We start from the raw sequence: 15,213 nt of genomic DNA, 5'->3' as shown, positions 1-15,213 counted from the left end.
GCATGCCATCCTAAACACATGCAAGACTTTCTATTCCTGAAGTGCAAAGGTTATTCAGAAAAGATGTAGGAACTCCTCTGATTCTACTGAAGGAAAATGGAACATTATTATCAAACAGAAAACCTTGCACCTCACTTTCCCCTCTTGAGCGACCAAAGGAAGAAGAAAGATTCAAACTCACCTGCTATAACCTCCAGAGAGATTGTATGTTTCTCATCATTAAACCAGCCTCTGTGCTCAATCCGACAACAATACAGACCACTGTCTGCCTCGACTGCATTCCCTATAGTCAAAGACACATTTCTCTCCCAAAGGGATCCATTTAGCATATAACGACTCTCCTTCCGATAGGTGACACTGGATCCGTGAGTCCAGATGATTACATCAGAGCACTTAGAAGAAGGGCATGCCCCTCGGCCCCAGCACGTGGACGTGAGCTCTCCCGAGTACGTGCATGGTATTGTGACTGGCTGACCCACGAATCCACTCACTTTTGGGTAAGAAGCTACAGCATCTGTAAATAAAGAGGAAAGAAACAAAAAAATGGTGGCTCAGTATCTGTTTGTTTTACTGTATCATGGATTTTTTTGTTCTTTTAAACTGTGCTTATTTTGTTGTTACTGAGAATGCGCACAGCTAAACATATACCTATTCCATAGTTTCTACATGTACAATTTAGGAATATTGATTACATTCTTCTGTAGCACAACCATCTGAACCCTCCTTTTCTGAGTTATAAGGGGGTTCCCCAAAATTAAAATCTTTTTCAAAGCTATGTATCTAAATATTTTTACAAAATAACCTTATTACCTTCAAAATACTCTCCATTATACTTAATACATTTGTCAAATCTGTGATTCTATTCCTGGAAACATTTTTCAAACTCGTCTGTTTGGATGGTTGACAGCACCTCCCTCATTTTTTTCTTCACCTCTTCTATGTCGTCAGATTGCTGTCCTTGCATGCCCCTCTTCATTCGCAGAAACAAAAAGGAGTCACATGGAGTGAGGCCATGTAAGGTGCATGGGGCAAGAGAGGCATGCTGGGGTTTTTTTATTTGTTTTTTTTGTGTGTTTTTTTTTGCCAAAAACTGGCACACTGAGATGGCTGTGTGAGCAGGTAAATTTTAGTTATGGGACCATCAGTCCCCCATCTGCAACAAATCAGGTCTTTTTCGTCTCACGCTGTTATTACACAATCTTTTCAGAACCTCTAAATAGAAAGATTGATTAACCGTCTGACCTGGAGGAAGGAACTCTAAATGGACTATATGTCAACATTTTCCTCCATTCTGGAAGTATGTGGACATCCAGAATGAGGTTTGTCATCAACCGATAGTTCACCGTCTTTGAAATGAGAAAACCACTCGCACACTTGAAATTTTCCCACAGCCCTGTTCTTGTAAACTGTGTTCAACATCACAACAGTTTCTGCAGCAATGTTCCTGAGCAGGTAATAAAATGTCACAGCTACACACTCTTCTCTTAGATTGGCCATCACCAAAAAAAAAACGAGGTTGAGCAAAATAGCTTTTATGAAAAAATTCACTGTGACCAAAGAGAACCTTCCCAGGAGACACCACTGGGAGCACTATCTCAGAGCTAGCTGCTGGATGCTCTCCTCATGAGGAAAATGAGAACTATGAAAGCTCCACTCCAGCCAGCGCAATTCTGGTTTTTTTAGGGGTACCCCTTTGTATTCCTCCTGGCTAATCTTTCCAGTTGCTGTTATCAATTGCCATGTAGATAAATCTTTAAAAGGCATAATGCTTATGCCTGACATTTTTATAAGTTAAGCTAAACTATATTTCAGTTTTAAGAAGACTTCAGAAGAAATTTTTGGTTTAAGGTTTAAAAATTATCTTCAGGTAAGTTTCAGGAGTATATCTCCCCTCCATGGCTTCAGAGAGTCTAGAGTCCAAGAGAATTTAAAACGCTGTCTGCATATCCCTCCTCTCCCACTTTTAATGAGAATTCCTCGGTAGAATCCTTTAGCAAAATATTCAGTAGTGGTAGCCAGGCACCACCCAGATCTGGTCTCATGGGAAAGGAGGCAGTATTTTGGCCACAAGATCTTTTGACATGAAACTTTTCTGTATTTAGAATTGTTTCCTAATATTATAGATCCCACAATGTCTCCTACTATTATAGATCCCACAATGTCTCCTACTGCGGACTTCTCTCCTTTTTCTGTTACTGCAGATACATATAGAAACAGTGTGTCTTGCAGGATGACTTGCAAGCTTTTTAAGCCACAGACCCTACACAGCAGACTAGGAAGCCGAGCGGAAACAGTACACACACGATTCAGCTAATTAGCTAGGACATACCACGGAATCATGACCCTGAAACTCCAAATCAAGGAACCAAATTTGGTTGTACATAAGCAAACTCACCAATTACTCAGTTCTTTTGTCATTATTGTTAATACAACTACTACCCAACTTTGGCCAATTCAATGTTTTACAAATGTACAATTTACTGACATCAATTACAATAATTTGTCTTGAGATCCTTAATTTTCCCATCATTGTTAACCCTCTTTTACTTCCCCCTCCTGCCCTTGGTAACCACTAATAATCTTCAGTCTCTATAACACTCTCACTGCCAATGAGTCAAGTCCAGTCATGGCAATTCATGGCAATTCATAGCGACCCTATGTGGGTTTCTGAGACTCTAACTCATTCCGGGAATTTCTCCCAGAGAGGCTGATGGTTTCAAACTGCTCTACAAACTTTGCAATTAGCAGCCGAATGTGTAACCTACTACGCTACATTTTCCTTTTCTTGTCTTTTTATATAAATAAGGGCATACATTATTTGTCCTTTTGTGACTGACTTATTTTCACTAAGTAAAATGTCTTCAAGCTCCACCCCGTGTGTATCATTGATCAGTACTTCTTTTCTGCCACTGACTGAGAATGATTCCATTGTATGTATGTATTGTACGCATGTGCTGCATTTGGTTTACCCACTCCTCTGCTGCTGAGCACCGATGTCCCTTTCCCCTCTAGGCTATTGTGAACAGTGCTGCGTTGAGCCTTGGTGTTCCAGTCTTCCTTCGAGATTCTGCTCTCCAGTCTTTGAGGCATGTAACGAGGAGTTGAATTTTTACATTTTTGAGAAACTATATTTATTTCCATATTTTCTTTAAGTATTGGATTTGGTTCATATCATGACTTTACAGTTTGTATTTTTTATATTAATAATTATGAATATTTTTTTCTGTTAGCATACACTTTGTCAGCATTATTTTTAATGGTTGTGCTTATGGATAAAATATCACTGGTTATGTTGTAAGACTCTTTGGTTGTTTCCATTTTACCATGATAAATAACTTCATAAAATGTTTCTACATAAAACTTGTTTTCTATATTTAGAATCGTTTCCTAAGATTATGAATTTCTGGAAGAGAATTTATTAGAATAAAGGGCAAGAAAAATTATTTTCTTCTATGAATATAGTCAAATTGCTTTCCAAAAGGTTTGAAATAAATGACAATCCAGTAATACAAAGCATTTAATGTCACCTAAGCTTCAGTACTAGAGTACTTCTGTCCCCTTAGCTTGCCAGGCCTCTTCTTCATATTGTTGATTTCTGAATAGGTATAAACATGTCTTTATTGTTGTTGTTGTTAATGGAAACAGCACCAAAGGGCATGTACATGAAATATTGTGCTCTTATTCCAGGCTCCTAAGCCTTTCCCTAGAAATCAGTTGAATCAGTTGAAATATTGTTTTTAAATATTACTTCTAATGCTTTAGAAACAACCTTTTAGTTTAAAATTTTAATTAAATTAAAAACCTGCTATTGAAAATGGGATTTAAATTAATTAATTAATTAAATGGGATCACATCCTACCTCTGTACCCTTAACTTTCAAAACACACAAGCAAATGAGGCGCTGAGGTTTATCATGGGCTGTAGAGTTGGTCAAAAACAAAAATCCAAGCATAGGGTCTCTTCTCACAAGTTGAGGAGAGTCCAGTAGCTGAACAATGCCTGATAACCAGGCAAAACAATCAGAAAACAGGAGAATATTAGTTTGAATACTAAATCATGCTACGTAAAAGCAAACAGATAAACAAAAAAACATCTCCTGGAGAAGCAGCATGAAAACCCTTTGCTACCAAATTCAGTCAAGATGACCTTGAAAAAAATCTGAGATTCACTAAGGAAATAATATTTACTACTGGGCTGAAAGCTTGGGAAAGTCACTAGGAAGAAAAGGGGTGGGGAGTGGTCATTGTTACATAAAAGATGAGTATATTTTTCAGTGGAATTCTTAAAGCACTCATTGTACTTACTGCCCAAATTTTCTCATTACAAGTTTAATCCAGACTAATCATCAAAATGAAAACATGTAACAACATTAAAACATCTCATTTAAAAAACAATTACAAAGGTCCTCCCTCCATAATCACACCATCCAGGGACGACTACTTTTTATAATTTAGGGTGTATCTATTCTTTAGGGGATTTTCCCCCTGAATACATTAAAAAACAACAACCGAAAAAACACCTCATTGAGTCCATGCAGACTCATAGAACTTTTAAAATAAAAAATATATTTTTTAAAGAAATCATTGGTTTAAAATAAAGAGCACCAAAGTGACTAAATAATATCACGAAGAGCAAAAGTTCTCCCCTGATTACCTTTTCCTCTCCCCAGGTTGTGGCATCCTCTGAGTATTTCTTATGTTTGCTGGAGAAAATACCTATTCCCACAAGGTCTACCCACCCCTTTTCTGTTTCAACACTAATGGCAGCCTGTGACACACATTCTACATCTGCCCTTGTCCACTTAGCCATGGACGTATAATTCAAAGCACATAGGCAACTTCTTTGAAACAAGATTTCAGACTGACTCTTTGCTCCCTAATTAACTCATTACCATCCAACATAACCCTTGGGAAAGCTTCCTCCATCACACCAATGCCAACACCCTTGCCTTTCACTCCCCAGCCTCAGCCCACTTCCTCACTTACCTGCTAGGAGCAGTATGAGACTTGAAATAGCTACCTGAGGATGCATCACGAGATCAGCCTGAAGAAAATAAGAACACAGACTGGTTGGTTGGGGCCCCACCAGATTTATTGAAACAAGTCTTAATTCTCAGACTTGCACTTCTCCTTTCACCTTGAGTGAGTGAATCACAAGGCTGTCAGCAGACTCTGTGAACTCCGAAAGCTGAAGTCTCGGCACCTTTCAGCAGACAAGAGTCTCAGAAACAGTCCCTTATACCCGGGGCCCTATACACTGCTTCCTGTTTCGAACAGGGAGGAGCCAAAGGCAAAGACTAACAGTATGATTCAATGCGGGGAAACCCTGGAGAAAAGACTAGTGTACTTACTCTTGGCCTCTAGAGGGAACACTGTCCCTTTGGTAGACATACGGTTTTTCCTCCCCTGTGACCACAAAGGGTAACCCTTAGCCTCAATCAGTCTTGCCACAAAGTTTGCTGTTTAGCTAGAAGAATCGAGCAAGACTATGAATCACCATGCTACAGTAAGGAATGAGTCAAACTACATACCTTACTGATGGAGGTCAAGAATGAATTAAGAAGTAGTAGAGTTTGGAGACATGGCTTCAAATCCCAGCTTTGCCTTTACTGGGTGCCTCTAGGATTCACACACACACACACACACACACACACACACACACCCCTCGAATGCTTCATTTCTTCATTTGCAAATTGGATTGAAAATACCTGCTCAGTTTCCTTCAAAGGGTTATTATAATAAGCAAAAATAGAGTGGGAGAACTTTAAGAATTACTCTTAAAATTGCATTGTGAGCGAATTTTTTGAGAGCTAAGATTTTAAAGAATATTCTGTGTAGCAGACTTTGTGCCAAGTCATTTTATCCTCACAGAAGCCCATTAGTAAAAGCTACTACTAACCTCTTTCTCACAGGAAGAAGCTGAGGCTTGGAGGCAGTAAGTGAACCTAAATTCCAACCAGGTCTTTGGACTTCTGCCTTAATCATTAAATTCAGCAAACATGAGTAAGCCTGTCTTGTACTTCATTAACTTCCCTTCCGGTCTAAAGATCCGGTATCTCCTTCCATGAACATTGATGCTCTATCCTTAGCTTTCTTGAATGGTCTTTCAGCCCATGAACAGCTTCATGGAGAAGTAGATGGCCTTAGTATGTTGTGACAGTGGGTCTGGCCATTGCCAAGGCTGAGAATCCCCAATCCAGCAGCCTCTGTTCTGGGAAGAGGCTGGCTGTAACACTAATGCTGCAAACTATAGCCCAAAGGCCATGTTTGCCCTGTGGAAATACATTTTAGATGCTGTTCATGTTTCATTTCTTAATTGAAAACATTTTTAAAGCCAGAACATCTTTAACTTTTCCTGAAACACAAGGTAAAATGACTAACAACAAAGGGCCCAAGGACCCTGTCTTAGTGATCTAGACACTTAAAAAGAAATGTCAAGAACAAAACTAGAAATGTGTGTTCTCACAGTTCAAGAGACTAGAAGCACTGGCTCTGGTAGAAGGCTTTTTCTCTGCGTTCTGGAAAACATTCCACTTCTCCTTCAGCATGTGTAGGGCTGGCCCTCAGACCTTTGATGACCTTCATCTGGCACCTATCTCTGTGCCTCCTTTGAAATCTAATCTGCTCATTTTACAACTCAGAAGTGATTAGGTTTAGGATACACCCTACACTGATATGGCCACATTAACATAATAATAACAACAACATTCCCAAATGGAATTACATCCTCAGGTATAGGGTCTAGAATTTTTCTTTTTTGGAAGGGGGCAGGGGCACAATTCAATGTATAATATGCCTTATGGTTCTTCCAGTTTCTGGAACACAAAGGCTATTTGTCACTGCTGCTGTTTTTTTTTTTTTTTACATAAACTGCCCCTTGGCCTTTTTCATCCTTCTTTTCTTCTATAATGGAAGGGTTGGGCCATGTGATCCTTATAGGCTCCTCTAGCTTCACCATGCCAAACTTTCCCTACCGCCAAGTCCATGCTGACTTACAGTGATCCCCTGTGGGTTTCCGAGACTGTTCATGGGAGAAGAGAGTCCAGTCTTTCTCCAGGAGAGCTGCTGATGATCTCAAACTGCCAACCATGCAGATCTCAGCCCAACACACAACCACTGCACCACCAAAGTTCCTTAAAGTTTCCCTCCACATTTGAATTCAACTGGATGATGTGATGAGTTCTACAGAGCAATAAATACAATTCTGGAGATCTCTTATTTTCTGTTATTCTTTACCTTTACAAGCTTAGAGAGGACAATGTCGGGTCCAGCATAGCCTTCACCACATTGAACTCACTATCATGTCAACTCCAACTCGGGGCAACCCTAGGGGACAGAGTGGAAATACTCTGGGGGGTTCTGAGACTGTCAATCTTGATAGGAATCGAGAGTCTCATTTTCCTCCTATGAAGCAGCTGATGGCTTTGAGCTTCTGGGCTCCCATTTAGCAGTCCAAAGTATAAACCACTATATCCCCAGGGCTCCCTTCACCAAGGGGGCGGGGGTCAAATTCTGCAATGGTTCACTTCTTTGTTTTGAAGGCAAAATATTTTATGACTAGTGTTATGCTCTGAGACTGGCCAAAAGTCAGGTTAGTTGGTGGTAAGGATTAAAATTTTAATTTAATTCTATAACAGTTATTACTAATACCGGAGGCTAACAGGGCATGACTCAAGATTCTAAGAATGAAAAAAATCCAAGATTGTGCAATCTGGCAATGACAAAGGTAAGTCAGCAACTAATTAATAAAATCCGGCAGAGTGAGATGAGAGGTAACTACATAATCAGACTGTCACTCCATCATGCTTAGACCCTGCCTGTGGCTGTCTCCAGAAAGAAAATAAGTATCCACACTGTTTTTCTCGGTGAATCAACTTCCAGTGGTCAGGTCCTTGCCTATAACCTAACCCCACTTTCTCTAATGCTCACATGACTCCAGCCACTGCTCTCTCTCAGACTATCTCTGCGTTAGACCTTTTTCTCTAATGGCGACTTCTGCCTGGATACTCATCCCTCGATTGTGCCATTTTCACTTCAGTATGCTTCCTCAGACATGACTCAGAACTCAAAACCCAAACCCACTGCCAATGAGTTGACTCCAACTCATGGCGACCCTCCATCGGGTTCCTGAGTCTAAGTCTTTACAGGGGCAGGCAGCCTAGTCTTTTTCCTGCTGAGTGCCCAGCGGGGTCGAACCAGAGACCTGGGCGAATAAAGAGCAAAAGCCAAGGCAAGGAAAAGGAGGATGAGGATCCAAGACATGAACCGAGGTGCTACATGCCAAATTACTGTATTATTTCATAGAATTGGATGTTTTGATATGAGTTCATATAAACTTCTCCTGGATCCCATAGGCTCAAATAGTGTGGCACCGTGGATTTTATTTATTTATCTGTCTGTTTGTTTAAATCTATACAATCTTCATGAACCACTCTTAGGGTTAACCTTGTGGCTTCATGAAGGACAGTCCAGGATAGAGGGGTAAGGGATAATGAAGTGACTCAGGTTCCTAACGGCAAAGTCTCGCTGCTTACTGGAATGCTATATTTGCATAAATCCCAACCAACTGAAAACAAAGTCAAAGTCATTGCCAGTGAGCCCATTTCCACTCTACCCTAGAGGATAGGGGGGAGGGGATAACTGCCTTTGTACGTTTCCAAGGCTGTAGCTCTTTATATGAGCAGAAAGCCTCCTCTTTCTCCTGTGGAGCAGCTGCTGGGTTCAAATGGCAAGGTCAACAGTAGCAGCCCAACATGAAAGCTACAATGAATGCATAATTGAATACAAGATCCGAAACTGAATTCATTGTTCCTTGATGTGGTCACCATTCTCCCTGCTGCCCAGTGCCCAACAGCCTACCAAGCAGCTCCAGTTCTTGCATTAACCTTCTCTTCCCTAAAGCAGTCTCTTCCTCAACACCCCCACATCTAGTGGTTCACCACATCTACCGCAGGGTACCCGTCAATCTGCACCTCATTTCCACTACCATCAATCAGGCTTCCATGATCCAACATCTGTTGTTTTTCTGTTTTTGACTGATAACAACCCCAAGAGACAGAGTTGAATTTTCCATCGGGGTTTTGTTGGTTGTCATCTTTGGGGAAACAGATTGCCAAATCTGTCTTCCAGGAATCCGCTGGGTGGGTTCAACCACCAACATTTAGGTTAGCAGCAAGCACTTAACTTCTATGCCACCAGTGATCCTTAATCGGAAACCCCGACTTCCTTCCACTGGTCTAAGGCTACTGCTGCCCACTTCCTGCTTTGCCCACTATCCATATTGTTTTTCGCTGTGAGATGCCATCGAGTTCACCCCTTCTCTGAGAGACCCCATGAACACCAGCATGAAACACTGCCCAGGCCTGTGGCACCCTCACGTTGTTTGGTTTGATCCCATTGTTGCTGCCACTGTGTCAATCGATCTCATCAATGGTCATCCTAATTCCTCATTCTCACTCATGCTCTGCATTAACAAGCATCTGTTTTTCCAATGTACTGATCGTCTTCTTTTTTAAAAAGAAAGTAATACTACCTGCAGGGGCAGTGAATTGCATTTTATGACTTTTCTAGCCAAAGCCTCTAGCTCCCAGCAAACGACCTTTTCCTGCATGGGTCTGGTAAGAAGCAGTGGGGGCTCCTCCGAGAAGCAGAGCAAGGGAGCTCATAACCAGGCAGAGCCAGGAATGGAGAGTGTACCATGTACTCTGGACCCTAGATCTCTGTGCAGTGAGCATCCTGTATTCAGAAGGCAGCTATAACATCGGAGGAAGAGCAGCAGAACCAGGAGCCAGCGCATGGAATAGAGTGAAGGACTTCCCAACACAGACCAAGCAAAGCTGAGCGCTTTTGTGCAGGGGGCTGGCTTGCACACCGGGGTGTCTCCGAGGACATAAATCAGGAAGTTGGACTTGCTGACCATGGAAGTGGAGCTGAGTGCCTTCAGGCTGGGCTTACGAGAGTGAGATGCCTTTAGTGCTTAAAAACTCAGGGAGCTGGGTTCACTAACCCATGAGATGCCATTGGGATGAGGTTCACATCAGAGTGGCATGCCCTTTTGGCATTTATTAGCAGCCCTGATAAACAACACAACCCTGAGCATTTCTCACTAACACCACAACTTGCTAACTTCCGTAAAAAATACTTTAATGATAAATCCTGTGTAGTCATTGTAATAGTTATTTGGACGTAGAACTCAGTTCTAAAAATAACATGCACTGCCATTGAGTCCATGCATTCTCACAGTGATCCTATAGGATCAGGTAGAACAGCCCCTGTGAATTGCCCAGACAGACTATAATTCTTTACAGGCGTAGAAAGCCCTGTCTTTCTCCTGTGAAGCGGCTGATGGTTCTGACACATAACCACAATGCCTCCAGGAATTTACGGAATTTTCCTTAAAGTATCCCTAAATGAAGGCATGGCTATCCCACTATAAGCTGGAGCAGTAGTATTAGGATTTTGCCATAAAGCTGAAGCCTCATTAGCACATTTTCTACCTCAAGGCACACCTATTCCACTTAGTCATTATTACCTAATTATTAGTCTGTTTATTCAACCTATTGGCCGCTTGACCGCCAGTATTACAGCTGGTCACCTCCTAATTCACTTATTGGTGGTGCTACCCATGTATTGATGTCAATCAATACACCAACTGCCTTCATTACTTTTATTATTATTATTCTCCTATTTTAGAATTTGCTGATGTACTCATCCAAGCATATGTATTCACCCTCCTAGTTAGCCTTTATTTACATGATAACTCTTTTTTTTAAAATCATTTTATTGAGGGCTCATATAACTCTTATCACAATCCATACACACATCAATTGTGTCAAGCACATTTGTACATTCGTTGCTCACATCATTCTCAAAGCATTTGCTCTCCACTTAAGCCCTTGGCATCCGCTCCTCATTTTCCCCTCCCTTCCCGCTCCCTCTTCCTTCATGAACCCTTGATAATTTACAAATTATTATTTTGTCATATTTTACACTGTCCGACATCTCCCTTTACCCATTTCTCTGTTGTCCATCCCCCAGGGAGGAGGCTATATGTAGAACCTTGTAATCAGTTCCCCCTTTCCACCGCACCCTCCCTCCACTCTCAGCACTGGCCCTGAAAGGATCATCTGTCCTGGATTCCCTGTGTTTCCAGTTCCTATCTGTACCAGTGTACATCCTCTGGTCTAGTCAGATTTGTAAGGTAGAATTGAGATCATGATAGTGGGCAGAGGTGGCAGTGGGGGGGGGGCAGCATTTAAGACCTAGAGGAAAGTTGTATGCTTCATCATTGCTACACTGCACCCTGACTGGCTCATCTCCTCCCTGTGACCCTTCTGTAAGGGAATGTACTGCTGCCTACAGATGGGTCTTGGGTCCCTAATCTGCACTCCCCCTCATTCACAATGATTTGATTTTTTGTTCTTTGATGCCTGATCCCTTTGACACCTCATAATCACACAGGCTGGTGTGCTTCTTCCATGTGGACTTTGTTGCTTCTCAGCTAGATGGCTGCTTGTTTACCTTCAAGCCTTTAAGACCCCAGAGCTATATCTTTTGATAGCTGGGCACCATCAGATTTCTTCACCACATTTGCTTAAGCACCCAGATGATAATTCTTAATGATCTACAAAACTCATGCTTACCATATAGTTAACCCAAGCCCATGACCCCTGACAGGAGCTCTCTCAGCACTTCTACTGACATCAGGTCTTACCATTTGATTCCACTTCAGTTCAATAACCCTACTTCTCATTGGTTTAACTACTAACATCTTGACTATATATCAATGATGACGAGATGTCATTCAGGACATTTTAAGGATATCACTTTAAGGACATCACACACCTATTGTTCAAAAAGGTCTACGTTATGGAATAATTCTATACATCGTTTCTTAAGTCTTTTTCTTTGCTGGCTTTTTCTGAGCTGTCTATCATTCTAGTTTAGCTCCTACAGCAGAACTAGGAGGATGTTGACCCCCTACAGGTATTTTACCTCTTAGCCTCTTCTCAAGACTTCTGTTCTCCTATCTTCAGAGGTAACTATTACTCGGACTTCAGCCTGACAGAAGGAAATCATAAACAAATAATCCAAGCCTTGTGCATTACTATTTTGCTAGGCCTATATTTCACTTTGCTTCAAGCATCAGAATATTATGAGACATCATTTACCATCAGAGATGGTATGGCTCAACCTTTTTTATATCAACTGGGTTTCATGGTCTCCACATTATTATTGGATCAACATTCCTCTTTGTATGCTTTTTTTGGCAACTACTCCACCATTTTACTTCTACACATCATTTTGGCTTCAAACCACTTGATATTGACATTTCGTTGAAGCAGTGTGATTATTCCTTTATGTATCGATCTATAGATGATGATCATATTTTTAGTATAAATTGTACAGTTGACGTCCAATCATCTAGCTGCAGTTTAACCTAGAAAAGAATAATAAATCTTACAACTTACTCTTTTTTCAGGAATCCTAGAGATAAATTAGAAAATACGAAGATATCACATAATTTACAACTACAATCTGTATGAATTATGCAGCTGTTACCTATATGATTCTATATGATTCTACGTGTATGAAACATCTAGAATAAGTGGGTCCAAGAGACAAAGTATAAATTGGTGGTTGCCAGGATTCGGTTGTGGGGGAAATAGATACAAGTTTTCCTTCAGGATGGTGCAGTGTTTGGGAAGTAGATACAGGCAATGATTGCACAGCATTGTGAATGTACTAAATGCTATTTAAAATGATAAAATCTATGATATGTAACTTTTTAAAAAGTTAATATAATACTCACTGTTTTTAAATAATAAGAATAATAGATTACCCATTTAACAATAGAAAACATTCTAAAAATGTATTCATTTAACAAATATGCCATTGGAAAACTGCAATATAGTAGGCACCATTCTATTTGCTTAAAATATAGCAGTGAATAAAAATCTCTGGCACCATGGAGCTAAAATCAAACATGACAAATTACTATATAAATTTTCAAAACTAATATAAAAATGTGAATTATTAGTATAAAACATGATATTAAATATTAAAGGGTTAGACAAGCCAGAAAAATGCTTTCTGTGAGGAGGGAACAGGGTAGGCAAAGATCCAAAAGCAGGAGGGGTCCAGCGAGGCCAATGTGGCTACAACCCCGTGGAAAAGAACACCATCAGAGGGGAGCAGAGCAGGCAGATTCAGCTTACCTTTAGGAAGCAAGGTTGAACCTACTCAGCTGTGAAGCATAAAAACCTATGTGATGACTATTACCGTAATCGAGAGAGAGAAGAAATGGGTAGCAGTGGAGGTGATAAAAGAAGTGGTCAGACTCTGGGGGCCTGAAAGGCAGAGCTAACAGGTTTCCTTGTAGGATGTGAGGAGGAGGAGTCCAGAGATGTCTCCAAGCATCTTGGACTGAGCGCCTGTCAGGATAGAGGAGCCACCAACTGAAACAGGAAAGCTGTGTGGTCAGCGCAACTTCCAGAAGTCATGCTCTGAGTTTGGGACATGTTGAGTTTAAAGATGTCTTAGACACCTGTTATGGGTTAAATTGTGCCTCCAACCAAAATCTTGGGCTCCAAAATTATTATGGATTAAAAAGAGAGTGGATTTTTTCCCACAAACTTTTTGAAGTCCCCTCATAGATACTATAAATCCTAACCCCTATACTCAAAGGAAGAGCTTGAACGGCATAGTGTGTTATGTGTTGGGTGATAACCACAGGCTCAAACATGCCAGCCCTTCTCAAAAAGAAAGATAAAGGTGTTCTGCTTCTATAAAGAATGACTGCCTTGGAAACCTATGGGAGCAGTTCTATGCCTTATAGGGTCTTGTAGGGTTGCTATAAGGTCAACCGTTCTCTGTCCTAAGGCCAACTCAATGGCTGTGAGTTTGGATGTTTACACCCCAAATCTCACCCTCATCAAATCAATTCTGACTCATAGCAACCTTGTATAGTGTTCCTGAGACTAACTATATAGGAACAGACAGGCTTGAACTCCCAACCTTTAGATTAAAAAATCCAACACTTATCCAACTTCTGGATGAATTTTATTTGTTCTGACAATGAGACAATATTAGTTTAAGTTGTGTCTTAAGTGTTTTTTTGAAATATAAGAGAGATAGACTAATCAAGGGAGCAAGCAAAGATGGGTGAAGAAAGATGCCAAACAGCGTGAATATCTCACAGGAGCAGAAGTTCAAAGGAGATAAAGACCCTCTTCCAGAGCCAACACAGAGAGAAAGCTCTCCACTTGAGCCAACACCCCTGAATTATTCTAGTCTCCTGAACTGTGAGAAGATAAAATTCTGTTTGTTAATGCCACTCACTCATGGTATTTGTGTGATAAGAGTACTAGATAACTAAGACAAGATCCAGGTGGAGACTAGTAGCATTCAGAATTGGTCTGGGTTAAAGATATACCTATAGTAGTCATCAGCACGCAAATGATGTATAAAACAATGAACCTAGATAAAATTCCAAGAGAAGGCTTTTGAAGAAGGACTAAGCCCTGGAGCCAGCCAACATTAAAGGTGGAAGTGGAAGAGGCACCAACATGTGGTTAGAAGCAGTCCAGGGAGGTAGGAGGAGAAAAAAGATAAATGGGGTCCAGGAAGCCAAGGGAAGCAAATGCATCATGGAGGGAGACTGACCAGGAGTCCAGTGCTGCCAAGACAAGGGAAGACACTTGTCCTTAGAACTGAGCAAGCCTGAGGCATTAGTGACCTTGACAAAAGCAGTTTCTATTTAGAGTAGTTGAATGAGTGCTTACTTTTCCAAGTATGTGATAGAGTTCAATAAAAACTCTCCAAGCAATGGGTAATCAGGAAAGTTGGAGACAAGAAACTCTTTCAAGGAGTTTTGCAACAAAGAATAACAGCAACAACAAAAGGGAGCAGGTGGGGGAGTGAGGTCAAGAGAAATCTTTTTTATAAGATAGAAAAGAATATTTGTATGTTCTGCGGATGACTGAAAGGGGAAAAAAAACAACGGATTTGGTGTAGGACCAATTTGAGGGTTCAGGTGCCCAATTCAGGGATGGTATGTGCCTAGATGGAGTCTCTGGGTGGTGCAAACTGTTAACAAGCTCAGCTGCTAACCAAACAATTTGAGGTTCAAGACCATCAGAACTGCCTCTGAAGAACGACCTGGAGATTTACTTTGGAAAAATTCAGGCACAGAAAGCCATGTAAAGCACAGTTT

General features: G+C 40.9%; 1 protein-coding gene across 1 annotated transcript in view; it reads right to left on the bottom strand.

Moving 5' to 3' along the window:
* Positions 1-5,950, bottom strand: part of HAVCR1 (hepatitis A virus cellular receptor 1) — a 32,171-nt gene extending 26,221 nt beyond the window's left edge. Inside the window, exons 1-3 of the mRNA XM_045284656.1 lie at positions 5,899-5,950; positions 4,986-5,043; positions 182-514 (exon numbers count right to left, since the gene is read on the bottom strand). Of these exons, the coding sequence (XP_045140591.1) occupies positions 182-514; positions 4,986-5,031 (379 nt within the window). The 5' untranslated portion in view covers positions 5,032-5,043; positions 5,899-5,950. The remainder of the gene's footprint in view (positions 1-181; positions 515-4,985; positions 5,044-5,898) is intronic.
* Between the last annotated feature and the right edge of the window lie 9,263 nt (positions 5,951-15,213).

The sequence above is a fragment of the Echinops telfairi genome, unplaced genomic scaffold (genome assembly GCF_000313985.2).
Source record: "Echinops telfairi isolate 266 unplaced genomic scaffold, ASM31398v2 ScPeMD7_7469;HRSCAF=8507_0, whole genome shotgun sequence".
NCBI classification, from domain to species: Eukaryota; Metazoa; Chordata; class Mammalia; order Afrosoricida; family Tenrecidae; genus Echinops; species Echinops telfairi.
The sequence above is the reverse complement of the archived record's forward strand: the minus strand, read 5'-3'. Positions and strand labels throughout refer to the sequence as shown.